Source organism: Peromyscus californicus, unplaced genomic scaffold, assembly GCF_007827085.1.
Source record: "Peromyscus californicus insignis strain IS unplaced genomic scaffold, ASM782708v3 Scaffold_20__1_contigs__length_68692818, whole genome shotgun sequence".
Taxonomy (NCBI): Eukaryota; Metazoa; Chordata; class Mammalia; order Rodentia; family Cricetidae; genus Peromyscus; species Peromyscus californicus.
The window spans coordinates 65,496,670-65,524,212 of NW_026294503.1; the positions used below are offsets into that span (position 1 = coordinate 65,496,670).

A 27,543-nucleotide genomic window follows, 5' to 3' on the forward strand; every position below is an offset into this window, starting at 1 on the left:
TCAGACCCCCAGCCTCACCCTCCTGCTGGCCCCGCCCCTCCTCAGACCCATCAGCCTCACCCTCCTGCTGGCCCCGCCCCTCCTCAGACCCCCAGCCTCACCCTCCTGCTGGCCCCGCCCCTCCTCAGACCCCCAGCCTCACCCTCCTGCTGGCCCCGCCCCTCCTCAGACCCGCCAGCCTCACCCTCCTGCTGGCCCCGCCCCTCCTCAGACCCACCAGCCTCACCCTCCGTGCTGGCATCATCCACCAGGATGATCTCCTTCAGCAAGACAGCAGGGCTGGTGTGCAGGACGCTGTACACCGTGCGCAGCAGAGTGGACCAGGCCTCGTTGTGGAACACAATGATCACACTGGTGGTGGGCAGTGGCGGACAACGCCGGAACCTCTGGTCAACACACCTGGAACGATGGGAGGGGAGGACACAGGAGTTCCAGCGGGGCAAAGAGCTCTGTCTAGAGCCCCCCTCACCCCCCCCCCCATCTCCGTTCCCTGCTGTACTTGGGGAGGGCACTCACTCTGTGGCTCCACCCCCCTACCCTGTGCAGGACTACCCAGGCCCCTCCAAAGCCACCCCTGAGCTAGCTCAGTGCCCATGCTCAGGTACCCCACCCCTCCCCCACTGCATTTTGCTCTCAGGCCAGGTGTTCCCACAGCTGACTCACTCTGCACCTTAGACACAGCACAAGGCGTGACTGTTCAGAGGTCCCAGAGGGCAGAGTCATTAAGGGCAAGCGTTCAGCTGAGGAATCTTGCTATTCAGTATGAGGAAAAGGTCCTCCCTAAGAGTTCCAACTCACAGGTCCTCTCAAAGCCCTCTCCCGGCTCCCTGTGATATGACGCCAGCAATTTTCTGGGACCTTCCTGCCTCCACACACACACACCCCCTCCCCACCCCCCCCTCATCTTCCCCAGCAACCATTGCAGGACACCTGACTGTCCTGCCCTCTGGACACTGTAAGCGTCGGGGGGCCTGAATCTCAGGGAACAGCTGAACACCTTTTTTGTTTTGTGGAGACAGGGTCTCCCACTGTAGACCAGACTGGTCTCACATTGGCAATCCTCCTGCCTCAGCCTCCTAAGTGCTGGAATTATAGACCTTTGATTTCAGACCCGGTTTCCTTGACACCTCTTTCCTGCTTGTCAGGGAGATGTTGTACAGGCCTGCCAGGGAGCTTCCTCAACTTCCCGCTCTGGCTGCCCCTGTGACAATGCCCTTCTTTGCTGAGAGGCTCCTGATAGCCCAAGCTTCACAATGCTGGGTTGCAATACAAAGCTCAAGTCTGGGGAAACCCAGGCTCACAGCCCTTTAGGATCATGACTTTCAGTGGAGCCTCTTGTTTCTTTCAAACTCATTAGCTAAAAAGGACAATGGCTAAGTGTGGAAGACAAAATAATATTTCATCAGGACACAGTGGATACAGCGGGGACATATTAGAGGTGAGGGCCGCTCTAAGATCCAAGTATGCGTCTCCTTTCCAAAGCCAAGAGTACCAATGGCTTTAAGTTGGAATGACTTTATGGGCCTGTGGCCTTCGCTAGAGGGAACCCAGTGGTGTGGGTATCTTCTGGGCCACCACAGCAGCAGTCAGGAAATGTCCGCTCTCTCGGATCAGCAACAGAGGCCCAGATGGCAGGGGCAGGTTCAGCATCTTGAGGGCTGCAGCAGCCGCAGCTCTGTCCCAGCCCCTCCCAGTGCCCTGTGCCGGATGCTGGTCTGCAGCTCTGCTCCCCGCATAGCTGTGTTTCAGTCTCACAGGTCCCTATGGGCCTCTGCCAGACCATAGTATTCCTGAAATCCAGCCTGTGGGATCAGGGCAACTGGCCAGCAAATGAGCAGCGGAAATCCCTGCCTGGTTTCAAATCTCCTCAGCTTGCTTCCTGACAACTGGCCGGTGACTACAGGACTCCCGGCCACACTTCTGGGAAAGCCCTGGCCTCCTTGGAGAGTTCTGGATGCTACTTACTCAGGGGGTCGGGTGTCCGGCCCCAGGGACCTCTGCAAGGAGATGCGGTCGCTGGCAAAGGCATTGAAGCAGTGTTTCTTGTAGCCCTCTTCCTTTTCCTGGGTCTCTAGAGGGGTCCACTCTTTCTTCTGAAATGCTTTTCCATCTGCCCCAGGGCTGTTGGGGTCCTGAGGTGGCCGTTCCCAGAAAGGCTTCAGCTCAGCAGCGGTATAGAACCCCGGGAGGCAGGAGCGGTTTGTGGAGACCAGAGGCTGCTGGGGTTCCGGGGCCCTGATCTGCAGCTTAGGCATGACATCTCTAATGTTGTTCACGGCACCTAGCATGAGGTCCAGGACATGGTCCTTCTGGCCCACCAGGGACTTCAGCCACGGTTTCTCCATGGCCTGCTGCTCGCTTTTGCTTACGTCCTTTTGCCGGATGAAGAGGAAGAGCATGAAGGCGCTGCCGAGCATGGCTAGGCGCAGGGACATGTGGCGTCTGCGGAGAAGCCTCATTTGCCCGACTGGGACCCCACCAGGGTCAGCACCAAGTCTTGGATCACTTTGGAAATAGCTTGATATGTCAGGGTGGCCACACCTGGGGCCTCAGCCTGAGAAAAGAGGGGATATGAGAGCAATGAGTCCCTACAGAGATGGGGAGGGAGGGAGGAAGGGAGGGAGGGAGGGAGGGGCCCGGAGCCTGAGACTGGCTCATCAAAGAAGGAAGGGATCACCTTTGCACAGTCACAGCACTGTTACCTAAATTTCCTTTCACTGTAAACGAGAAAACTGGGTCTGGGTCTTTCCTGCCAGGAGGAAACTACTTTGGGAAACACCTTGCCACTAAAATAAAGTTTAGCTGGAACGTGCTCATCAGTGCCACGGCTCAGAAGACAGGACTGGACAGCAACTCCATCAACCACCTGCAGTTTCATTCCGAACTTGTTTTGGTTTTTTGAGACAAGGTTTGCTAATTAGCCCAGGCTGGCCTTCAACTCCTGATCCACTCCTGTGTAGTGGGATTATATGCATGGACAGCCATGCCTGGCCCACTTTGTATGTCAGGTAAACCAGTTTGTGTGACCCTGGAGGCCTGGACAAGAATGTCTGTAGCAGCACTGATCAAAAATGGTAGTAATGTGTAATCAGATGTGAACAGTGAAGTGTGAGACCACCACACCGGGAAGCCCTCGGAAGCCGCAAAAGTAACGAACCACCTCTCTGTGAAACGCTGCAAGACCGGTGGGATGAAAGGCAAGCTGCGGAGAGACAGTGTCGCCATTTACCAAAAATTATAAAATATGCCCATGTTAAAGATGAAGGTGTGCATATAAACGTGGTAAAGCTATAAAGAGGCCAAGAGCAAGAAAGCCAACATTTCTGAAGAAAGAAAAAAATGTTTGAATTAGTCGGACATGGTGGAACATGCCTTTAATCCCAGCACTTGGAGGCAGAGGCAGGCTGGTCTCTGTGAGTTTGAGGCCAGCCTGGTCTACAGAGTGAGGTCCAGGATAGCCAGGATTATCATTATCAGGGGCGGGGGAAAAAAAAAAGGAAAAGAAAGAGATCCAGATTAGAGATAAGCAAAGGAGGGCTAGGAAGTTAGAAATACAGTCTTCTTTCTAGAGGTGGACGGCGAAGCTGATTAAGACCCTTCCTCTTCCTTTTGAGACAGGTCTCTCAGTGTAGACCAGGCTGGCCTGGAACTCACTATGTAGACCAGGCTGGCCTGGAACTCACAGAGGAGATCCTGCCTCCCCAGTGCTGGGATTAAAGGCGTGTGGTACCACACCTCACCTACGCTTATTCTTTATGTCTGACACATATTTCATAAATACAGTGGACCCTGAAAAAATGCAGGGGTTAGAGGTGTCAACTTCCTATTCAGTTGAAAACATAACTTTTGACTCCCCTAAAACTACCACCAGTGGCTACTGACTGGAAGTCTGCCTGATAACAAACGCCATCAATCAATGCACATGTATACTCTGTATGGTGGCCAATGCACATTAACTATGAAAGATCACTGTGTACCATGATGTCAGATTTTTCTGGAAGAATGAACAGCTCAGTTGGAGACAATTAGTGTCCAAGGACATTGTAGGCAGCTACTCACGGCGCTTGAGGTTACCACAGGAGCACAGGAGAGGAAGCTATGAGATTATGACCACAGTATGTTTACACAGATTTCAGTACTGCACGTATTACAGTTCACTTTATGCAATTGTGACTCATTTCAGGTGTGAGGCCTCACGTGTGTAAACACACTCCTCACAGAGCTCGCTCCCCACCTCCAGCTGGGACTGACCATGCACCCTAGATCTGTTACACTGCTTTCAGCTTCACAGAGCACCATGTACACCGAGCGCTTGTGTGCCCACGTTCTGATAAACTGTGCATAGATTTATGTGGCTGGGGGTGTAGCTTAGTTGGCAGAATGTGGTGGGCAAGTCATCTTAACACTCAGAAGGCAGAAGCAGGAGGACCAGAAGTTCAAGGCTATCCTCAGCTACCTCGTAAGTTCAAGGTCAATTTGGACCATATGAGACTATTAAAAACATACACACACAATAGATTGTGTATCTTTTGTGCCAGATACATTATTATCTCCATATATTTTATGCATTCATAACATAGCTAATTAAAATACATTTCTAGGTTCATTTGTTAGTTTTTCAGAGTGTCAAAAATTCCCTGCCCCTCAAAATGCACATATGGGTGGGCCCATGGAGTTCAAACACATGTTATCCAAGGGCCAAGTGGATTCTTCTGTATTTACTCACTTAGTGTGTGTGTGTGTGTGTGTTGTTTTTTTGAGACAGGGTTTCTCTATGTAACCCTGGCTGTCCTGGAACGCACTCCGTAGACCAGGCTGGCCTCAAACTCAGAGAGATCCACCTGCCTCTGCCTCCTAAATGCTGAGATTAAAGGCATGCTCTACCACTGTCTGGCAGTTATTTTTTGGACAGGGTCTCACTATGTATTTCATGGGCCTAAAACCCATGATCTCCTGCCTCAGCTCCCACAAGCTGAGATAATGAGCATGTGCCACTAATTCCAGATGAATTGTTGTTGTTGTTGCTGTTTTCAACCTGAGATTCTATGACAACACCTTCCAGGCAGGACTAGGCATGGGGTGGGGGTTTGCTAGGCAGCACCCCAGTCAGAGGAAGAGTATGAACAACCTCCTGCGGGAGCTAAGCTAGTACAAAGATCACTAGCTGATAGACGCTGACGGCAAGAGGCACGGCCTCAGGCTCAGTCCCCCTTTAGAAGAGCGTCTACCACTACAGTTAGTACAGGATTAAGGGAGAAAAGGCAACATTTCTCAGAAGTTTGGCAGTCTTACCAGTGTGCACAGTCAGTTTTCAAAAAAATAGTGTTTCTGCCATTAGCCACGTGTGACCCTTGGGAGATTTATCCGTCTAAGCCTTGATTTCCTCATCTATAGACTAGGCGTCACTAACACCTAGCTGTGTTGGCTGCGTTGAGGATCAGGTTAGGAGATGTATGTGAAACCTACCGCAGAGCTCATGTCATTTTCTAAGCCCTCAAGCACTTCTATTGTTAGCGTGAATAAAGCCCTGTGCAGTTTCCCAGCAATTACCCGCAGGCATCTGTCCCTTGGCCAAAGCCACATCATCACACCTTGCATGCTTTGCTTAAACGTGATCCTGGACTGGTGGCAGGATAGTTACCGGCCCCCCAACACACACTCCCTGTTCCTTGCTGTGTACACAGTAATCTACCTGTTCAGTCTACTCTGAAGAAAAGACAATGACTCTGCTTGAGCTGTTTGGGGCCCTTAACTCACCCCGCAGCGTGTCCTGCCCATGGGAAGCCGGGTGTCGGGAGTCCCTTGCATGTGGAGAATAAGTACATGGCCAGCCTGGACTCAACGGCCGGCCAGCTCAGTCTGTGCCGGGGAGACAGGTGGTTTCTCTCACAGCATTACCAAAAATCAAATGAAAGGAATCCTCAGTTTGAGGTTGGAGCAATGGCTCAGCAATTAGGAGTGCTCGCCATTCTCACAGAGGACCTGGGTTCAGTTCCCAACACAAACATGGCAGCTGACAACTTCCTGTTACTCACGCCAGGGGATCCAGTACCCTCTTCTGGCCTCCAAGGGCATTTCCTGCATATGGCACAAATCCATACATGCAACCAAAACACCCACACCCACAAAATAAAAACCAATAAATCTTTTTTTCAATTCCTGTTTTGTATTAAGGATTATCTAGAATACGAGAGGCATTATTGATTCTGTTGATAGGAACGGAAGACGTGCTATGCGCCAGGGACTCAGGAAGGGCAGGGATGAGTAAGGCCTCCCCTCAGGGAGTGCACGGTTAGTCAGACCCCAGAGATTACGAAGCAAGAAGGGAGCACAGGAGGGGTGCCACTGGGTGTTAGGAGGGGTGTATAGGAAGTGGTAAATGGAGGAAGACCAAACAAAACACCACACAGGGAAAAGCTTGCGCTGGGCACACGAGTTCATTTTAGTTGTCTGAACAAGCTGAGCATATTTCAAGCAAAGAGCATCATCCCAGGCTGAGATGGAATGGCCAATTAGAGAGCAGCAGCCCAGGATGGTGGGAACAGGAGGCCAGAGACGAGGAGCTGTCGTTGGCTGGAGGTGGTGGGGCTGAAGCCGAGCTCCAGTCCTGTGCCATTTGCCCCTGAGAAATGTGGGGCAATTTTCCAGGAAGGGTTTTCTAGGGAGAGGAACACAACAGCTGGTGGCCGATGAGGTGGGCGCGGTGCTGCTCAGATGATCAAGTAAGATCTAGACCTGGAGATCCGACCTAAGGAGCAGCCAGGATCTTAGGGTGGGACACAAAGGTACATACACAACGGGGTGTGAGACTCAACGCTTTTCCCCAAGGAATGTGAAGGTCTTCCTATAGAACAGGAAGTGGGAGAGAGAGTCCTGGGGAAACAACTCAGCAGTTAAGAGGGCTATGTGCTCTGAGGACCCGGGTTCAATTCCCAGCACCCACATGACACCTCACAACTGCTGTAACTCCAAACTCTGGGAGATCTGATGCCCTCTTCCGGCCTCACAGGCACCAGATACCCAAGCGGTACGCAGACATACACGCAAGCAAAACACTCATACGCATAAAATAAAGAAATTTTTAAAAAAGGCAGGGCTCCCTCCAGGTCTTACGAAGAAGGCTTTGAGGAGGGAAGCAGGATGGTGTGTGGAGGCTCTTTCCCAGGGGCTGAGATGCTGAGGGCCAGGCCCCAGGGGCTCTGCTTGAGCTGCAGACCTCAGTCTAGGGACTGTCAAGAGCAGCCCAAGCTCGGCAGACTCAGGCAGGTCTGCTGAGCCACCCTGCGGTCTGCACACTTTGGCAGCTTTCTGTTTACTTCCCACTCCAGCGTGAGAGTGGGCACAGCTGGAGACATAGGCATGGTAATGCTGTGGTGACTAGCCAGAGCCAGGCCGGGACTCACCTCCTCCAGGAAGGCCTCCTGGAGTCACCCGTCACTCCAGCACCCTCATCCAGGCGCTGTCTGTGGTCCCTTGAAGAGGCAGACACCTTTGTTCCTTTTATTGTCCCTGGAGAAAGAGACCTTGGGTTAAACTGAACTCCTCTGGAGCATCTGCTCTCTGGATCCAGTCTGGCTGTCGAAAGTGTTCTCTCTGGAACCCGCAGTTCCTCAAGGTTCTAACCACATCCTGAAACGAAACGAGACACCTGTGATTAGACTTGGCAGGAAGGGACTTGTTCTCTGCAGTGTTGGCTCAGCATGCCGGCAACGGAAGATATCCCTAGAGAAATGCCAACTTCATGGATGCCACGGGGCTTTGGGGTCAAGGGTTCCTGCTCCATGCAGACGCAAGGCCTAGAATCATGGTTATCAAGGCCAAGAGGTTGCACCCCACAAGCCTTGGGAAAGGAATAAGCCCCGGTGTAGTAGTTGGTTAAGTTCAGGGCCCTGCAGGACCCATGTCCCTACTGCTCAGGCCTGCGCAGCCTGGCCTCCAGGCCACCAGCAGCAGGTCTGCTGACAGCCCTCCCTGCTGCTGGTGGTCCATTCCTGGGTCTTTTCCCTCCCTTGGGTCTGTTGCTTCTCAGACGGCCAGAGCCAAGATGCCCCAAATCCTGGTTGAGGAAGCGTTCCCAGACTGAACAAATGGGATGGACTCCACTAGACACAGCACGGACTCACTTCTCTCACTGCCCTAGAAAGCAGAGCCCAGGGTCTACCCAAATACTGATACCAACCAACCTGTCACTGTATGAAAAGGTCTTTAAATGACCAAAATTGGGGGGAGGGGGACATTAGAAGGGGCTGGAGAGATGGCTCAGCGGTTAAGAGCACTTGCTGCTCCTGCAGAGGACGCTGGTTCTGTTCCCAGCACCCACATGAGGGATCACAACTGCTCAGAACTCTATCTAGCTCCAGGGGATCCAGCACCCTCTCCTAGGACACCAGACATACATGCAGACAAAACAGTCATACACATAAACAAAAATTAATTTTAAAGAAGGCCAGAATATGAAAAGATAGTTATAGTGGTGCATGTCTTTAGTCCCCGCACCCAGGAGACAGGTGGATCACTAAGAGTTTAAGACCCTCCTGGTCTACATAGTGTGTTCCAGGCCAGAGCTACACAGTGAGGGACTGCCTAAAAAAAAAGAGGAGAAACAAGTGTACCACACGTCGGGCTGGGGACATCCCTCAGCAGTGGAGCACTTGCCCAGCACGTGCCGTCTCTAGCACTACAGAAACAAACAAAACAACAACAACAAAACCCCAAAACTACATGGCATTATTTTATCATATTTTCCTCTCGGTTATTACTTATGGCTGGAGCATATACCAAAGTCTCAGGATAGCTCTTAGCGTTACTAATTTCAGAGGCACAAATGCTACATTCAACAAGGATCTTCGGAAAACTTGATTTTTGCTTTTAGTTTATGAACTTTGAATAATCGAAATTTAATATTATTTCATCCTCCTGAAGGTGATAAACATTACTTGATATAAAAATCAGAACTTGCCAGGCGGTGGTGGCACACGCCTTTAATCCCAGCACTGGGGAGGCAGAGCCAGGCTGATCTATGTGAGTTCGAGGCCAGCCTGGGCTACCAAGTGAGTCCCAGGAAAGGCTCAAAGCTAAACAGAGAAACCCTGTCTCGAAAAACCAAAAAAAAAAAAAAAAAAAAAAAAAAAAAAAAAAAAAAAAAAATCAGAACTCGGGCCGGGGATATAGCTCAGCGGGTCAGGGGCTTGGCACGAGGCCCTTGGCTCCGTCCCCAGCACCGTATAGACTAGGTTAGGTGACACCTAATCTCAGCACTCAGGAGGTGGCATCAGGGGGCTCAGAAGTTCAAGGTCATGGGGCTATACAGAGTGTGTAGCCAGCCTGGGCTACGTGAGGACTTGTCTCAAAGATGAGATGCAACGCAATAAAATAAAACCTGAAAAATGTGTTCTTCAAAAATTATACTTCTAAATGAAGGTGAACATGTTTAAATGATCCCATTTTGGGGTAATTTTTGTTACTTCACATACTTTATACTTCTGATGTTATTACAAGTGTAAAACTGCCGTGAGACTTTTAAGCTATCCTGTTAAAAACATGAGTTCCAGGTCCAGGAAAAGGCCCTTCTTTGTAGTCACACATTAAAGCTTGTGTGGCACAACCCGATCCTACTGCTGGCCTCTTCCGGAAAAGTCCTCTCTGGTTTTATGTCATCTTCAGTAAAGCAATATGAAAAATCGAGTACACAAAATTCCTAAAACTAGAACAGCATTGACCTGCTCCCCTTATTGACCTGTCTTTGGCTTTCTTCCTCCCCCACAACCCCCCCTGCCCCTGCCCCGACCCCCAGCGCTGAGGATCTAACCCAGGGCTTCATAATGCTAGGCAAGGGCTTTTTACCACTGGCCACACCTCCAGCTCTGGCCTCCTGTCTTTCCTTGTTCTTGATTCTCATCGTGACACAAGCCTGCCTTGTGTCCACGTGTCTCTATGCCTGGACTCCTAGACTTCCAGGGCCATTTGTACTGTTCTGTCCCTGGCAAAGTCTGAAGTACCAACTGTATGGAGTAAGTGACCCAGCCTGTTATAACTGGAATGAGTGAGGGGTTAAACCTTGGACAGCGGTTTTCTAACGATGCTGAGTACACTTCCCGCAAGGGTTTGAGTTAGGTGGCATTCTGCACTCACACCTCGCTTGCTGTCTGAACTATCTGGGTACCCAGCAGCCTTGTTTTATAGCTGAGCCCAGCTTGGCTGGATGACTTCACTGGTGACACCCAGCTAGCATCTCCCAGCAGCAGGTCCTGGGTTTCAGTTTTCAGACCATTGCTATGTTCCTGCCGCTCTTACCTCCCCATGGAGGGACAGGGCTCTTCTGAGTCTCCCTTCCACTCCTAACCCCCTCACTGCCATTCCCTTCTCTCCAGCTCCCACTCGGGGATCAAATGCTTAAAGATGCCGAAACTAGGAAGTACCAAGTGAGGTCTTGGCTCAAGAGAAAGACAGGGTCAGCTGCCCAGAACACACCCTGGCTGGCCAGGTGGCCTCTTTGTAATGAAGTTTCTTCCTGTTTATTCAAATGGACCACACACCTCAGGGAGAGCATAGACGTGGCCTGCAGGAAGAGAGCTGTCACGCCATCACCACAGGATATTTGCTCAAGTTAATTGGCTCAATTACAAATCTCTTAAAAAGTGTAGGGTGGAGTCACTCTGACCAGGTGCGTAGATGTATGCAGGTGGACATCATGGTGGAGAAGGAACAGCTTGGTTTCAAGATCCTGGAGGGGGAAGGGTGCGACAAGGCTGTCTGGTTAAGTGGCTATCCCTTGTCCTCCATGCCATGTCATCAAGCCGGGTAGCCTCTCCTCTCCTGTAGTCACACTATGAGAAGACGCTCTCCAAAGCTTTCCTTCCCCCTCGGCTGCCTCTGGTCACAGACAGTGGGAGATTTCCACTCCCTGTCCCCGAGTTGCCCCTTAACGCACACTTTGCTCTTCCTGAAGATCAGCACTACAGTGATAGGGTGCATTCTCCCAGAACGGTGTGACAAGTTATTTCTGTAGCCAGTCCGTCAAAACGCCTCCCCCCTCCCCCCCAGCACATCTAGGTTCATTTAGGTTTACATAAAATGCGGAACTGAAGTTATCCAAACAGATTTTCTCCTGAAAAACCAACGAGTTTTTCTCACCACCGTGTAATAGGATCTGGGTTTGGTGTTAAAGGCATTTGTTACATTTTTGTTTGTCTTTACTCCAAGCAAAACTCACTGAAACTCAGAACAACAGGCAGCTACATGGGCAGTTCAGCAGCACACAGGCTTTATCCCCAGGACTCCAGGGACGGAGGGTCTCGGGTGGGAGGAGGTGGGCCTCTCTAACCTCCCAGAGCTTGAATTGAGTTTTGCCACATGTTCCCTGTTGAGGGAAGAGACAAGTGTGGGGTCATGGGACAGGTGGTCCTAAGGGTTGGGGCTAGAGGTTGGTGAGCGGAAGTTTGACCCGCTCTTCTCCCTGGCATTCTGCTCTCGGCTGCAGGAGTCCTGCCCAGGCCGGCTGGATATGTCCTTCAGCCACAGCACTCAGGTTTGCAAGCAGCCAGATAAGCCCACTGACTTGAGCAGGTCCCCGCTGCTTCCAGCACCCCTAAATCCTGGTCCATGCCAAGATCTGTTATGTTCAATCCCTTCACAGTACCAAGATCACCAAGCCCTTGCTGATTATGCCCTGACTCCTGGGTCCCCCCTCACCCCCAGCCCTTCCTCTCCACTCAAAACTGTTGCTAAAAGCTGTTCTCACTCGCCCTGGAGGGCGAGGTGTAGTGCCTGCCTGCCAGATTCCTTTGGGCTTCTCCACTTCACGATGAGCAAAGCCCTGGTCACGTTTCTTTAGACGAAGGCTATTCAACTGTGGCAGAATCATCCAGTAGTCAGCTTCCAATCTGCATTTACCTTCCAGCCTAACCAGACGCTTGGCATGGCTGTCTTTCCCTTCCTAAGATCTCAACAAAGCAAAAACAAAGTAGACAATTTAAACTCTTACTTACAACTTCTTGGTTTTTTTTTTTTCAAGGTATCTTCTGAGGCTGGAAAGATGGCTCAGCAGCTAAGAGAGCTTACTGCTCTCCCAGAGGACCTAAGTTCAGTTCCCAGCATCCACATCTGATGGTTCACAACTGCCTGGAACTCCAGCTCCAGGGGGATCCAACTCCTCTCTGGCACACACACATACACATAATTAAAGTTAAATTAAAAACAAATAAAAAGAAGTTTTCCTAGTAGGGCGTGGTGGCCCAAACCTGTATTCTCAACCCTTGGAAAGCACAGAACAGAGGATCAAGAGTTCAAGGCCAGGGACTGGAGAGACAGCTCAGTGCTTACGAGCATTTGCTGCTCCTGCAGAGGACAGAGTGGTTCATGACCACCCGTGACTCCAGCCCCATGGGATCCAACGCCCTCATCTGACCTCCGTGGGCACCAGGCATGCACAGGGTTCACATACACGAATGTAGGCAAGAAAGACATTTGCACACATAAGATTAAATCAATAAATAAAAGAGTTCAAGGTCACGTTCATTTACATGGAGAATTTGAGGCAACCTTAGGCTACATGGAACCCTGTCTCTAAAAAAACAAAGAAAACAAGGTTTTCTAGGTGTGCCACTGCCTCTGGGGGCTGGTGTGCATCTTTGTCTCCAAGGGCACTTACCTGTCATGCTTCTTCCATGTGGGACTTTCCCACTAGAGTCACGGAGGACAGTGAAACAACAAGCCCACGCACCCAAGTCCACAAGGCCTGTTTCCCAAGCTTCTGCATCCAGAATGCGTGTTCTGACTGTTAGGCCAGCCTCCCACCTTCAAGGTATCCATCCCTCTGCACTGAGGGTGTGTGTGTGTACGCATGCATGCGTGTGTTCAAGAGTATGTGTATATATGTGCGTGTGCATGCTCATGTGTGTGTTTATAATCATGCATGTGTGGGGGAGTGCATGCATGTGTGCGCACATGCGCGTGAATATGTGTGTGTGCATGCATGTATGTGTGTGTGGAGTCACTTCCTTCCCTGTCTGTCCTTTGCATTAGATGCAGAGCTGCAGGTAAGAATGGAGTTTCTTCCTGCACATTTCTCCCTAGGGCTCGGGACCGGGCTCTCAGGTGCCAGTGGAGTCCTTCTCAGAGCCCTTTTCTCCCCGGGCTGAGTCCATCTTTGTTTACCACACCAGCCTTTCGCCCAGCACAATTACAGCATTGAGATCCACACAGCGACAGGCACTGCCCTGCACTTGACCTCCTGCTCACTGAAACCCTCACTCTGATCCCATCGGCCACGATTGGACATTTTGGGCTTTTCCAGAAGAAAGGCTGAGGGTATATGAAGAGCCAAGTTCACCCGAGCTCTGGCACAGCCAAACACCCGCTGTGGTACTCAGCTTTGCTTCCACAACTGGAGACACTGGAATGTGTCCATCAGACCCAGGGATGTTTAGAGCGATGCTATCATCCTCTTTCATTTGCTTTTTCAAGCAAAAAAGATATTGCCTACAAGGACTCATCCTGTCACTTCAGTATGTCACCCAGGCTTGCCTTCAGCCTGACTCCTGGGCTCAAGCAATTCTTTTGCCCCATCCTCCACACCTTTAATCTCAGCACTTGGGGGTTGGGGACAGAAGCAGGTGGGTCTCTAGGAGTCTGAGGCCAGCCTGGTCTACAGAGTGAGTTCCAGGACAGACAGGGTTATGTAGAGACCCTGTCTGAAAAAAACAAAAATAGAATTAAAAAACAAAACAAAACAAACCTCACACAAGTTATGTTTTCTTTTTTTGTTTGGTTTCGGTTTTTGCTTTTGCTTTGAGACAGAGTCTTGTGTAGCCCAGGCTGGCCTCAAACTCATTATGTAGCCAAGGATGACCTTGAACTTTGGATTCCCCTGCTTCTACCGCCCCAGTGCTTGGGTTACAGGCACGTGTCACTATGCCCAGTTTATGCCGTGCTGGAGACTAGACCCAGGGTCTCATGCATACTAGGCAAACACTCTGCCAGCTGAGCCACATGTCCAGCTCCTGCCTTCCGTCTTACCCAGAAGGAAACTGACGCCCAGGGAGACTAGCTCAACCGCGGCACACCACTAGGAAAAAGCCGGGGCAGGATTCCCACCCAGGCTCACGTCTGTCCAGAGCCGTGACACATCTTACGTCTGGTTGGTCCCTGAAGCTCCAGCACCTCACTTCCAGGAGCGCCTCCTCATTTGCCCAGGGAGTGTTTACGTGACGTGGCCAGGTTACACAGCCACATTAGTGTGGCAGAGCTGAGTCAGCCACCTGCAGCCTTCATTATACACTGCCTCCCTCTGGGACCGAGCTCAGGTGAGGATGAGGCTGCCCCTCCCCAGCCTGACTTCTGTTCTAGGCAATGGCTACAAGAACTCAGTCAGCCTTGTGTCTGGGTTTCTCCCAGCTGAACTTGGACTAAGACAGTTCTGATCTCAGAGGGCGCCTGACAATACCCATGGGGCCTCCCGGCTCCTGGACGCTTCTGCTCCTGGACTCTTCTGTGGGCTGGAGGCAGTACCAGCATGGGCAGTGATTACTCAGCAGCCAATTTCCTCCACAGTGTCTCTTGCTCTATACACTTCCTTTTGACAGTCCTGTCTTGCTCTTGGGTCCTGGTACTACCCCACAGCAGCTCTCTCCTGCCACCTCTGGGCTCCTGAGGCACGTGGCTGTGGCCGATAAAACGGAGCTGGGGAGTGCCTGTGATGATGCACGCTACTCTTGGGAAATTTGAAAGAAGTGTATTTCAAAACCCTGATCCAGTCATCACATGAATTTGCCTATCTCATCCTTCTTTGCTTTTCTCTGATGACAGGGGAACAGCTCTGCCGTCGGGGAGGAGAGGAGGGCCTGTGTAATGCACACACATCTGCGGTTAAGTGAACATAGCCCTGGAGGCTCTTTGGTGTGTCTAGAGCCTTTAACCTCAGCCGGTGCCTGTCTTTACGGGTGTCGGGATGAGCTCAGAGTGCAATCTTAAAGCGCTCCCTGGAACCACTGTGGCGAATTCCTGCTTAGGACAGGGGTTCCTCTTTGAGCTCTGTGGGCAAGCACTCATCAGCAGAGCCCGCACAAGCCGTGGTCTGGAGTCTGGGACAACCGGCCCTTGGGCAAGGAACAGGAGGACTCTCCTTATAGTCATCACGAGGTATGGAACAAGTGAGGGAGAGAATCAGGAAGTTGGTGACAGTCACAGCCACCACACACTCCCTAGCCAATATCACAGAACTCTGTTCTCTACTCCTCAAAAGCGCCAAGCATGGGCGGTGCGGGGGGAGAGGATCAATCAGGCAAGGGCTCTGAGGGGCCCCCCACTAACGAGGCTTCCCCTGGTTTGTCCCTTCCGCGCAGGGGTGACACGGCAGGAAGGACCCTCTCGGAAGGACTTCCCGCGCTTGAACACACGAGGTGGTCCAATCTGGGGAGGCGCAGGGTTGAGCTCCCGGCTCGTCCCCCGGTTTCTGGACCGCAAAGATGGAGAGGGTCCCTCCCGGGGGAGGCGCTAGTTGCCACCCGCCGCCGGACGGGCACAGAGGACGTGTCTGGCTCGGCCCCTTCATTTTACTGCCGGTCGGAGAGGAGGGGGGCGGGGTGCGGGGAGGCGGGGAGCCGGGGCTCAGAGCGAGCGCGAGTCCCCAGGAGCTGCAGGCTGCCGGGTCCCAGGGCACCCCGGGGTTGCGCGCCCCGCTGCTGCTTACCTATCGCGCCGAGACCGAGCCGTCGCCCGCCGAGCCGCTCGCCGGTTTCCCGACGGGGCGGCCGGGAGGGCGGGTCCGGGGCGGGTCCTGTCGCGGGTGGCGCCCCGCCCCGCTCGGGCAGGTGCAGCGACTCGGCTCCGACCCGGGAAGCGCGGGTCCGAGGCTGCAGGGTCCACGGCTAGACCAGATCTCAGGCCCTCGCCACCCCAGGCCACTGGCACCGGGCACTGCATGTTCCAGGCGGCGAGAGCAGGGAGCCACGCGTTCCTGTCCGGAGCCCGAGGCCAGCAGCGCAGGACGTGCTGGGCATAAGCCCAGAGGCTCGTCCATGTGTCTGAGACAGATAATTTGTGGATACATCAATTCCCCTCCCTGTTGTAGAATATTATTTAACTAGACAAAGATGTGTTACATTTGTTTATGCTGCAGAATATAACTTTAACCGTGTAAAGGTGTGTTGCTTTTGTTTATGCTACATTTATTTAATTATGAAAAGATATGTTGCATCTGTTTCCCCTTGCCTGCCTGAGGCACCTTAGGTCTAATAGAGAGCTGAATGGCCAATAGCTAGGCAGAGAAAGGATAGGCAGGGCTGGCAGGCAGAGAATAAATAGGAGAAATCTAGGCTCAAAAAAGGAAGGAAGAAGGAGAGAAGGCGAGGAGGAGAATGAGGGACAAGAAGCCAGGCTGACCCCAGCCAGACATACAGAAGCAGTGAAAGAAAGATATCCAGAAGTAAGGAAGTAAACCCTGTGGTTGAGTTGAACCGCTGAGGGGTGTTCTGGAAAAGCCAGCAGAACACAGGCCAAAGCTACCCTAACTCACTTGAGGAAGGGCTGCACTTTCACAGGCCTAGTAAGGGAGGTGCCCCACATTCTTGGCATAGTCACCTCACCACTGCTCGGGAGCCAGCTCCACGTGCTCCATCGCCCACCCCTCCACGTCCGAGACCAGGACTGAGGGTTCAGGCTCCAGTCCCTGTGGTTCCTCTGCAGACTTACTTAGGTCAGGGCCTCCCCCCACAGCTCTCCTGCCTGGGACCCCAGCTTTCCTTCTGCAGATGAGAGGATGTTGTCCTATTTCTCTTTCCTTGGCTGTTAGACTCCCTGCCTAGGTTTGACTTATCACCTTTGCCCTCTCACCTAGCTGGCCATCAGGGATATGTGATCTTTGTCAGGTCCCCACAGGACCTGGGGTGAGGGGCTCACACTTGCCCGGGGCAGGCTCTTGACCACTGACTCCACCTTGGAGCTGGAAAGAGGCTGTGCTTGGCTTTCCAAGAAGCCGCGCCAGCCAGTGTTGTATGCCTCACATTCTGAAGCTGTTTTCAGTGAGCTATCTTTTAAAATAAGAATTGATTAGGCCGCCTGTAATCCCAGCACATGGGAGGCAGAGGCAGGCGGATCTCTGTGAGTCCCAGGCCAGCCTGGTCTATAGAGCAAGTTCCAGGACAGCCAGGACCAAATAAAGAAACCTTGTCTTGAAAAACCAATACTACTATTAATAATAAATAAAATAAAAAAAGAAATTGATTAGCATTTATTGTGTAAAACAATGGGTTTCATTATAACACTTCAAAGACTTCATAAATACATACATACATTCATTATAACACATCATATTTGATCATCTTCAATCAGTTTTTTTATACAATTCTTGTGTGTGTGTGGGGGGGGTGGTCAGGGGGCAACTTTTAGAAGTCAGTTCCCTCTCCCACCGTGTGAGTCCTGGGAATTAAACTCAGGTCATTAGGTTTGTATTCACTGTATCTTTCCAATCCTTTTCTTCTCCCTCTCCTTCTCCTCCTCCTCCTCCTCTCCTCCTCCTCCTCTGAGACAGTGTTTCTCTGTGTGGCCCTGGCTGTCCTGGAACTCACTCTGTAGACCAGGCTGGCCTCAAACTCAGAGATCTGCCTGCCTCTGCCTCTCTAGTGCTGGGATTAAAGGCATGAGCCCTGCCTCCATTTTTGTTTTGAGAAAGGGTCTCCTGTAGCCCAGCTGGTCTCAAACCTGGGACAATCCTCCTGCCTCAGCCTCCCAAGTGCTGGGGTTAGAGGCAAGAACTGCCATGCCTAGCTATGATTTTAAATGTGACTTAAGTCCTCATGGTGACTAGCTGCCTAACCTGGAGATACAAGCTATAGACTTGTCCCCAAGGCATCATGCCCTGAGTTGTCCCCTCCTAGCAGGGGAAGGCTAGTGCTCCCCCCTCCCCACTGAATCAGGAAGGGTCTCAGCCACCAGAGCACAGGAGCTGCCAACATGACCTCCAATGGGGGCTGTCCACAGCCTGGCAGCACACACCTCTAATCCGAGAAGTTGGGAGCGGGAGGCAGGAGGACCAGGGGTTCAAGGCCGCACTTGGCTAAATAACAAGTTTGAGACCATCACGGGCTACTACACGAGACCGACCCAAACTAAAAGAAAGGTGGGTGGTGGGGGTGTGTGACGTGGCTCAGCACGTAAAAGTGCCTGTAACCTCACTCTGATTCCTGCGTTTGGTCCCCAGAGCCTACGGAGAATCGACTCCCCAAAGCCGTCCTCTAATCCCCACACAAGCACCCACACTCACACACAATACTTACAAATAAAGTAAAAACAAAATTAATGATTTCCCTTAAGTGACAAGTTTATATATGCATGTGGTAAGGGGAAAAACCGTCCCCAGGACAAGAAATGGAGTGAGAGTTGCACTTCCTGCCTTCCGGACCTGCAGGCTGGCTCTTGAGATCATCCACGCATGCTCACAACCACCCCTTCCATCACTGGCTCTTCTGCGGACCGGCTGCAGAGCCTTGAGATGGCCCATTGCGAGGAGCCTGGTGAATTTCACCGTTTTCCCTCGCGAGCTGGTTTTTGTTGCTCAACCATTTTAGGTTCTAGTTCGGGGTGCTCTGCATTTCCCTTCCATGTCAGTGTTTTTCAAGGGGTTTCCCCACCAGAGCGCAGGAAGCTGAGAGGAGCAGATCCGTTGAAGCCGGCTGAGACAAGGGCAGCTTTGTGAGCTGATGACATCAGTTCTGCCCCTTCGCGGGTCCCTTCCTCCCACATGCAGGCCTTGGAGAGACACAGCTACTTCTGGGGGCGGCAGACGCGGGGGAGGGGGAGTCCTGCCCTTCACAGAGAGGGGCTGGCCCGGCTTATCTGGAAACACTTGTCCGGGCACCTTGAGCTTGCCAAGGGGTACAGGGGGAGGCCTGGATCACTACCCCTGACCTCACCAGTCGGTGACTCCTGCAAGTGACAAGTGTGATGAGTGATGCCCAGGCCAGCCTGGGCTACTGAGTAAAGCATGCTGGGTAAACAATGTGAGCGGGACAGTTCTAAGTGCCACCGACTTTTTTTTTTTTTTTAGCTCTTTTGTTCCTGTGCCCAGGGGGGAGTCGCCAAAGCAAGGGATGTGTTAGGAATCCAGGCTGTTCAAGTTCTGCCAGTCATCACTAAGGATTTCCAATTCACTTGTCTCAGTGTGCCTCGGTTTCTTTATCTGTAAAATGGCATTATTATTTCAACCATTGTGTTAATAGATTGGTAAAGCCATCCCTGGCGCCGGTTTGTAATCCCAACGTTTGGGAGGTGGAAGCAGGAAGATTACTCGGACTTGGAGGCTAGCCTGGGGTACTGAGTGAGACCATGTCTCAAAGAAACAGATGAAGGGAGCTGGTGAGATGCCTCAGTGGGTAAAAGCACAAACCCAAAGAGCTGAATTTGACCCCTGAATGCCTGGGCTGTCATCGCCCTGAAATCCCAGCACCTGGGAGGAAGAAGGAAGAGAATTAGAAGGTCAGGAGGTTAAAGCTCGTTCTTGGCTACAAAGGGAGTTCAAGGCCAGACCCAGATACAAGAACTTGTCTCAAAACACCACAAACCAACCCTAAAATCTGAAAGCCTTGGTGTGTAAACGGTAATCCCAGCCCTGGGGCGGGGGAAGGAAAGGGGGGGGAGAGAAAGGGAGGGAATCAGGAATTCTCTGCTATCTTAAGCTACATAACAAGTTCCAGGCCAGGCTGGGGTACCCAGGACCCTATCTCAAAAACCAAACCAAACTGAAAACAAAACACCAAAGCAAACGTAAGTTTTTAAAACCCTGCGGAGCCTTTAATCCAGTCCCTGGTAAACAAACAGTAATGCCCTCAAATCTTATCTCCTCAGCGGCTTTTTTCTTCCTTCCTTAAATGAAACATTGTTTTGTTATTGTTGTTGTTGCTTTGAAATAGGGATTTGATACTAGCTCAAGCTGGCCTCTGAGCTGTTGTGGGGTATTCGCCAGGGACCACTGTGTGGACATGGGTTTAAGCCAATAGAAAGTCTGTTAGTCAGCCGGGGACTACACTGGGTGTTCCGAGTGTTCGGGATCCCAGTGTAGCCCTGAGCCTTTCTCAGAAAAAGCTTTTAAGCACAAAACCATGTCCTGGGTTGACATACCTCAGTTAACAAGAACAGTTAGCCAGAAGCAGAACCACAGAAGCCAACACCAAGGTTAGTACATTTAGGGACTTTCTCAGAACTATGGACTTCGGTGGATTAGGCCTTTGTTTTAGTTTTGGCAGGTGGTGCTGTCTATGGGCTGAGTTTTACAGCCTGAATGGTACTTCCATCATGGACTCAGTTGTGCTAAGGTCTGGGGGCCTGTTACAGAGCTTCATCTTGCCTCTCAGACCGTGGGATTAGAGGTGGGCACCACCATGTCTGGCCTCTAAATGCTGTGGAAGTTGCACAGAAGTACAAAGGTAGGCAAGCCTTGGCTGTCTTTTCTAGACCCGGTGGTCAGTCTGGGAAGCCTGATGGATGTAAAAAGAATTATGACTGGGGTAGGCTCAGGACTAGATTATAACAAATGAGGTATTTGTCTTAAGTGCAAAATTCAAAGGGCAAAATATTCAATACAAGAGGTCAGCCTCTGCCCAGACACTGGCGAACTGTTCCGGGCTATCGGAACTCCTGAGGGGTGCCTTGAGAATGATGGGTGGAGAAGCCCTGCTGCGGGGAGCTTCGAGGGGATACTTAGAACTCTGACAGGTTCTGCCCTGTTTTGTCCTGGCCCGGTGTCCCTACAGGTGCTGAAAGACTAAGGAGAAGAGCCTTTGACTGATTGGCATTTGCTGGCTCTTTGGCGATCAGTATAAGCTTAATCTGGTGATGCTGCTGTCCTTGTCAAGACGGGCTTTAGACATTTCTTTTGGGCTCTGGAAAAGTTTTCACTTCTTTGAAAGAACAGATACTGTTATGCCCAAATCGAGGGGACCCCCAAAAGACCATCATGGAGACCAAATCCTATATGTAAAGTAAAAAGCTTTTATTTTCAAGATCTGAGCTTGGTCCCTCTGTCTGTCCTACACAGTGGTGAGAGCAGAGAGCCCTGAGCCCAGGCAGGGTAGGGATTTTATCATAGCAGAGGTTGAGGTGAGGGGATTTCCAGGGTTCAGGACCCTGGTTGGCTGACATTTGTCTAGGGGTATCTGTAAAACAGAAATAGGTGTGTGCTAGACTCAGGGACATTTGGCCATCTTATCTAACTTTATTTAATGGTTGGAATGTTTGGGATGTCAGGTACTTAGATGTAGGCCCTCCCTGGGTGGGGTCAGCATGTGGCTTTTCCTGGGTCTGGGTGTTGCCTGCCAGTAAGCCTGCCACAGAAACTGGGCCTGGGCCTTTAGTCCTGTCCTGGCAGCTGTGTGGTCAAGCTGTCTTGGGGCCCCTCCACAATACAATAAGGCACAGTGGGGATGTAGCTCAGTAGAAAAGCATTGACTGGGATGTCTGAGGCCCTGGTACAAAGCCCAGCACCAGAAAAGGGGAAAAAAACGGGCAGGCTCTCAGGAACTCCCTGAGGGCAAAGCCCACAGGAGAGCTTCGAGAGAGTGAGAGTGTGAAGAGACTGACCGGCGATTGTGCCCTGCTGATCTGTAGATGGAGTTTACATTGTTCGCAGGATCCACCCACCTTGGTGTCTGCCACATGAGATAATTCACAGCCAGCTGTGACAGCCAAAGCCAAAACCAAAGAGGGAAAAATGGGGAACATTGGCCCAAATGACCGGTTTCTCCTCCCGGGGCCGTGGATTGTGCTTTGAGGTGATTAAAATTAAGATCTTCTGCAGAGTCTGGAAAGAAGCGATGGGAATAACTATGTGGTTGGATGGCTAATCTTGGTTGTCAACATGAAGTGCCTGAGAAGAGAGAACCTCAATTGAGGAATTGCCTCCATCAGATTGGCCTGTGGGTGTATCTGTGAGGCATTTTCTCGATTGCCAATTGCCATAAAAGGCCCAGCCCATTGTTGTCCCACCACCCCTGGGTGGCCGGGTCTGGCTGTCTAAGAGAGGTATGTGAGTAAGCTGGTGATAAGCAGCCTTGCTCTGTGGCCTCTGCTTTAGTTCCTGACTCCAAGTTTGTATTAGTCATTTTTTTCCATTGCTGTGATAAAATCCCACAACTGAAGACAATTATGGAAAAAAGAGGTTTGCTTGGGCTTGGGTTCCATATCGAGGAGAAGTCGCCTTGGCAGGGAGGTGAAACAGGGAGCAGCCATGGCAGCCGGTCAGGAAGCTGAGAGAGGGTGTAAAATCTCAGAGTCTGCCCCCAGTCACGTGCTTTGTCCAGCAAGGTCACACCACCTAGACCTCCCCAAACAGTGTCACCCACTAGGAACCAAGTTTTCAAACACCGGAGCCTATGGGGACATTTTTCATTCAAACCACCACCAGGTACCTCCCTCGAGTGCCTACCTTGGCTTCTCTCAATGATGGACTGCTGTGGGATGGTCTGTATGGCAAATGTGTTGCTGATTAGTCAATAAATAAAACACTGATTGGCCATTGGCTAGGCAGGAAGTGTAGGCGGGACAAGGAGGAGAATAAAGCTGGGAAGTGGAAGGCTGAGTCAGAGAGACACTGCCAGCCGCCACGATGACAAGCAGCATGTGAAGATGCTGGTAAGCCACAAGCCATGTGGCAAGGTATAGATTAATAGAAATGGATTAATTTAAGCTGTAAGAACAGTTAGCAAGAAGCCTGCCACGGCCATACAGTTTGTAACCAGTATAAGTCTCTGTGTTTACTTGGTCGGGTCTGAGCGGTTGTGGGACTGGCAGGTGAGAGAGATTTATCCTGACTGTGGGCCAGGCAGGAAAACTCAAGCTACAATGGACTATAAGGAGGAATTCAGGTAAATCCTTTCCTTCCCCAGGTTGCTTTTGGTCGTGGTGTTTATCACAAAACAGACCCAACTGGGACACCTGGGGAGCCAGTGGACATTTATGTGAATGAGTCTTTTAATTCCAGTGATCTTGAAAGCCATGTGGGTGGGAGTGGGGACTGTGCATGTCACTCTAGATCCCAGAAAATAGGTAAAATCCTGGAGCTGAGGTTAGCACCCATCTTGGGTTTGGAAACAGACTTGATAACAAGGGAACATTCTGGAGGTTCTAGGTTATTACAACTGCCCGTCACAGGATTATGTCTCAGCAGATGCTATAGGAGAGAGCCGTGCCTGGGGATGGGGAACCTGGGAGAACTCCCCCTCCCCTCTCCAGTCAAAGGAGATTCTGTGGGTTCCAGGAAACCCTTCAGTTAGCTGCCAGTTTTGTGTCTGTGGACAGGTGTCTTAACCTGTGTTCTTTATTAAAAAGCGGTTATGGATATGATTTGTTGTGAAATTTAGGTGAGACAATGTCTGCATGCTGTGTGGGCAGTGCTCAGAGAGTCAACGTTGTGTGTTCAACCGCAGCAGCAACAGAGGCAGCCTGTAGTTGGACTTTCTGTTCAGCCACCAGCTCACAAATAACGGGGAGACTTATTAATTACGAAAGCTTGGCTTTAGCTTAGGCTTTTTCCCAACTAGCTCTTATAACTCAGATTCACTTGTTTCTATTAATCTGCATGCTGCCACATGGCTCCGTTACCTCTCCTCTGTTCCTTATGTCCGACTTCTTTAATGTCTTACTGGCGTGTCTTGAGGGCCTCCATCCCTCCGGAGTTCCTCTCTTTCCCTGGAAGTCCTGCCTAGTCTCTTCTGCCTAGCTATGGTCAGTCAGCTCTTTATTGAACCAATCACAGTGACACATCTTCACCCAGTGTAAACAAACATTCCCCAACAGCACCCATCAGCACCTCTCACCCCCCTCCCCCCAAGGAGACTAAAGGCCATCGAGTATCCTGGGCCTGAGAAGAAGGCTCCGAGGAGCCAGTGCATAGGATCTGTGCCCACGATTCTAACTGAAATCTTTTACTTCCTCATTTTCAGAGACTGAGCGGAACCTTCCACAGCTTGCTGGTGGGCTTGGCTGAGCCTGGAGGTTAGATTGGACAGGTTTGAACACAGGATATACCACTTAAAGTGCTGTCCCTTGTGGGGGTGGGGCTGGGGCTGGTTGAGCTGTCAGGATTGTCTGCCGCTCTTGTAGAGGGCCTGACTTCCATTCCAAACACCCATGGCAGGTGGCTTAGACTCAGAGCTGCCTGTAACTCCAGCTCCAGGAGATCTGGTGTAAACACACACATACACACACACACACACACACACACACACACACACACACACACACACACGTAAAAATAAAAAATAAATCTTAGAAATAAAGTTTTTTCATTTGGGTTTGCTTCCAGAGCAGCTAACACAGAGGACAAGACAAGGGTACATTTAAGAGGGTGACATCTGCTCCCCATGGCTGGTGTTTTTCCTAAGTGGTTCTATTATCAGTAAAGACGCAGGAGTCAGATATTGGAGTGAAAACCTTATAGATCAAAAAATCGGCGGTGGAGTGGCCAGCTGACCTTCCCTCCACACTTCCCAGACCCAAAGGGACCAAGAAAAGCCCACGAATCTCCAAGTCCCTCCCCACTCTTTCTTGGGCCTCTCTATGCATATCTTGGGTCCTTCTTCTCTATGGCTTATTCTTGTCAACTAGTCGCTGGCTCCGTCCCAATTCAAGGTTAACTCTATTAACACAGTCTTGGGGTATCACAGTGTGATCAAATATTGTGTAACACATGGCCTCTCATGTCACTTCCCAGAGAAACACCCCTTAGGGGTTGGTGAGGTTTCCATTGTTGGGGGGATGTCCAGGTACCTGCCAGGATGTCCTCTGGTTTTGTACTCCAGCTGTGGCACACCTCATAGCAACGAAAGTTCCTCATTACTCTGGCTTTGCTACCAGGTCTGAAGTCCAGGCCTGGCCCTTGTTAGCCAATATTCTTCCTGTGCAGACTGAACAGCCCCACCTCCTCTGGCAGATGCAGACCTCTGATCGGGGCAGCTGGTGGGAGTTAAGCTTGTGCAAGGGCAATCTGTACAACCTGTGGCAGCCACAGCTGGAGGGACTTCGGGTTCTCATTTCTGGGGGCCACAGTGATCTCTGCCTGAGGGCAGGCAAGGGATGTGGGCTCAGGGGGAGTGAAACTAGATTATCTGCCCTTCCTGTTTAGTAATGGCTTCAGTTTTCTTTTTTGTTTTGGTTTTTGGTTTTTGTTGTTGTTGTTGTTGTTTTGTTTTGTATTTCAAGACAGGGTTTCTCTGTGTAGCTTTGTGCCTTTCTTGGAACTAGCTCTGTAAACTAGGCTGGCCTTGAACTCACAGAGATCCTCCTGGCTTTGCCTCCCAAGTGCTGGGATTAGAGGCGTGCACCACCAAAGCCTGGCCTGGCTTCAGCTTTCTGTTACAGAAAGACACAAATACGTGAGGAGCTACATGAAGGGATGGATGGGCCTTGGGGCTGCCTGCCGGACAGGGAATTGCTGGTCTGTGGCGTTAACTGTCGACTAAGAGTGTGGGGAGCTGGGCTCCCTGAGAACAGGGCTGCCTGCTGGACAGAGAATTGCTGGTCTGTGGAGTTAACTAAGAGTGTGGGGAGCTGGGCTCCCCGAGAACAGGGTTGCCTGCCTTTGCTCCTTAGCTCATGGGAAGCTCAGATCGGCGGGAGCAGGTCTGTGATCTTTTGGTCACAGCAACTGGCTTAGGGTTTGCATATGGCTGGAGCAGGTCCTTCGGTCTTCCCTGGGATATGTTCTGAGACAAGAAGAAAGAGACTTGCACCTCTCCTCCCGTCACCACTGGTGGAATAACCAGCTGGGGAGGCTGGAGGTGGAAGTGTAGAGTGGTCGTCTTTACAGTTACGTGAGGAAGGATAGGCAAACCGAATGTAGCGCCAACCGAGAAGGCAAGCCAGTGAAGGCTGGGAGGACCCAAGGACATCTTTTTGTTTGTTTGTTTGTTTTTTGTTTTTTTTCGAGACAGGGTTTCTCTGTGTAGCTTTGCGCATTTCCTGGATCTCGCTCTCTAGACCAGGCTGGCCTCGAACTCACAGAGATCCGCCTGCCTCTGCTTCCCAAGTGCTGGGATTAAAGGCGTGCGCCACTGCCGCCCGGCCCCAAGGACATTTTTTGACCCCTGGATTCTATTGTACCTGGAATTCATTATTCTTTTTTTTTTTTTTTTTGGTTTTTTCAAGACAGGGTTTCTCTGTGTAGTTTTGGTGCCTGTCCTAGAACTCACTCTGTAGCCCAGGCTGGCCTTGAACTCACAGAGATCTGCCTGGCTCTGCCTCCCAAGTGCTGGGATTAAAGGCGTGCGCCACCACCGCCCGGCAGAATTCATTATTCTTATACTTACTTCTTCTGTGTTCCACCTCATGTTCCTCCTTTCTTCTCTTTGACACTACTTTCACTCCCCGGTGGTTAAACTTTTCTGTCAGCACAAATTCTCACTGAAGTTAGGTGGTACGGCTTTTCTTTTCTTTTTCGGTACTTTGCCGTTTACAAATCTTTCGTGTACATTATCTCATTTGACCTCACACCAGCCCTGTGAGGTAGGCAGCACAGGTTCTCATGGCACAGAGGGGGAAAGTGAATCTCCAGGCCATGAACTGACCTGCCCAGGGGTCTACAGTTAGCAACAACTTCATAAAAGTGTCAGTTTGGGGCCTAACAATTCAGCACCCAACTTCCCCTCACACTTGCCGTACCTACCTCACAGGGACAGTAAAGATAAAATTAATCCAAGGCTCAAAAAATACCTTTGAAGGGATTTTTAAAAGCACTATATAATGACATAATCATCTGTGACATGATGGTTCGTCCCCCTTCCCACCCCAGCTTGTGCATGAACCCAGAATTTTATATTATCTCTCTTCTGTGCTCAACTAAGGATCTAAGTGAGGCAGGGTAAGCACGTAGTCCTGTGGGAAGCTGTGTAAATTACAATCAGTAGCTGCAGCGTTAAGCAAACTGGAAACAACACAGATGGACGTGCAACCAGGATGCACTGAAGCCCATGGCACAGCAGGGCGGCATTATCAGAGGGGCGTGACGGCGTCGACGGGAACCATGGTGTCAGAGGTCACACCTGCATACACACAACGTTATCTAAGGCAAAGTGGCGGCAGAGAAGAGTTATTTGTTCCGTATTGTATAAGGAGCAGATAATGCATGGGAGTGATGCAGAAGCGTCGTACATCACAGGTCTGTCCAGCTGTCCACTGGGAATACACTATTGAGAATGAGTGTGCCCACAAGCCCTCAACCAAGGAACAGCTCCATGCTAAATCTCTTAGCTAAAATACAAACCAGTACCATCATTCCTGATTGGATAATAAATAAAACATCTTTGAAGGTGAAAAGTTATGTGGCTCTTTAGCTTTTCTTTGAGATCTACTTTGGAGTCTCCTGCTTTAAGACCCAAAGAAAGTTATATTGAGTTTTTATTGGTGATTCTATGTATATGTGTTTATAACATTAAAGTGTGATGAGTGGATTTAGCATATTAAAAGTTTATAGCATCTTTTCAGGAAATATTATATACTACAGAAGCTGTCCAAGTGATACAAAACCAGTTTTCAGCGTCTTTTCAGCTGAGAAGAATC

At 50.8% G+C, this 27,543-nt stretch overlaps 1 protein-coding gene across 5 annotated transcripts in view; it reads right to left on the reverse strand.

Annotated features, from left to right (window-relative positions):
- Positions 1-16,061, reverse strand: part of Galnt6 (polypeptide N-acetylgalactosaminyltransferase 6) — a 38,953-nt gene extending 22,892 nt beyond the window's left edge. The window contains exons 1-4 of one of the 5 annotated variants that reach the window (XM_052748997.1): positions 15,689-16,061; positions 7,404-7,629; positions 1,966-2,554; positions 227-399 (exon numbers count right to left, since the gene is read on the reverse strand). In XM_052748997.1, the coding sequence (XP_052604957.1) occupies positions 227-399; positions 1,966-2,459 (667 nt within the window). In that variant the 5' untranslated portion in view covers positions 2,460-2,554; positions 7,404-7,629; positions 15,689-16,061. Of the gene's footprint in view, positions 1-226; positions 400-1,965; positions 2,555-7,403; positions 7,630-12,649; positions 12,761-15,688 lie in introns of those variants that run through there. The other 4 variants (XM_052748995.1, XM_052748993.1, XM_052748996.1 and 1 more) reach the window with 4 other exon arrangements.
- Positions 16,062-27,543: the final 11,482 nt, after the last annotated feature.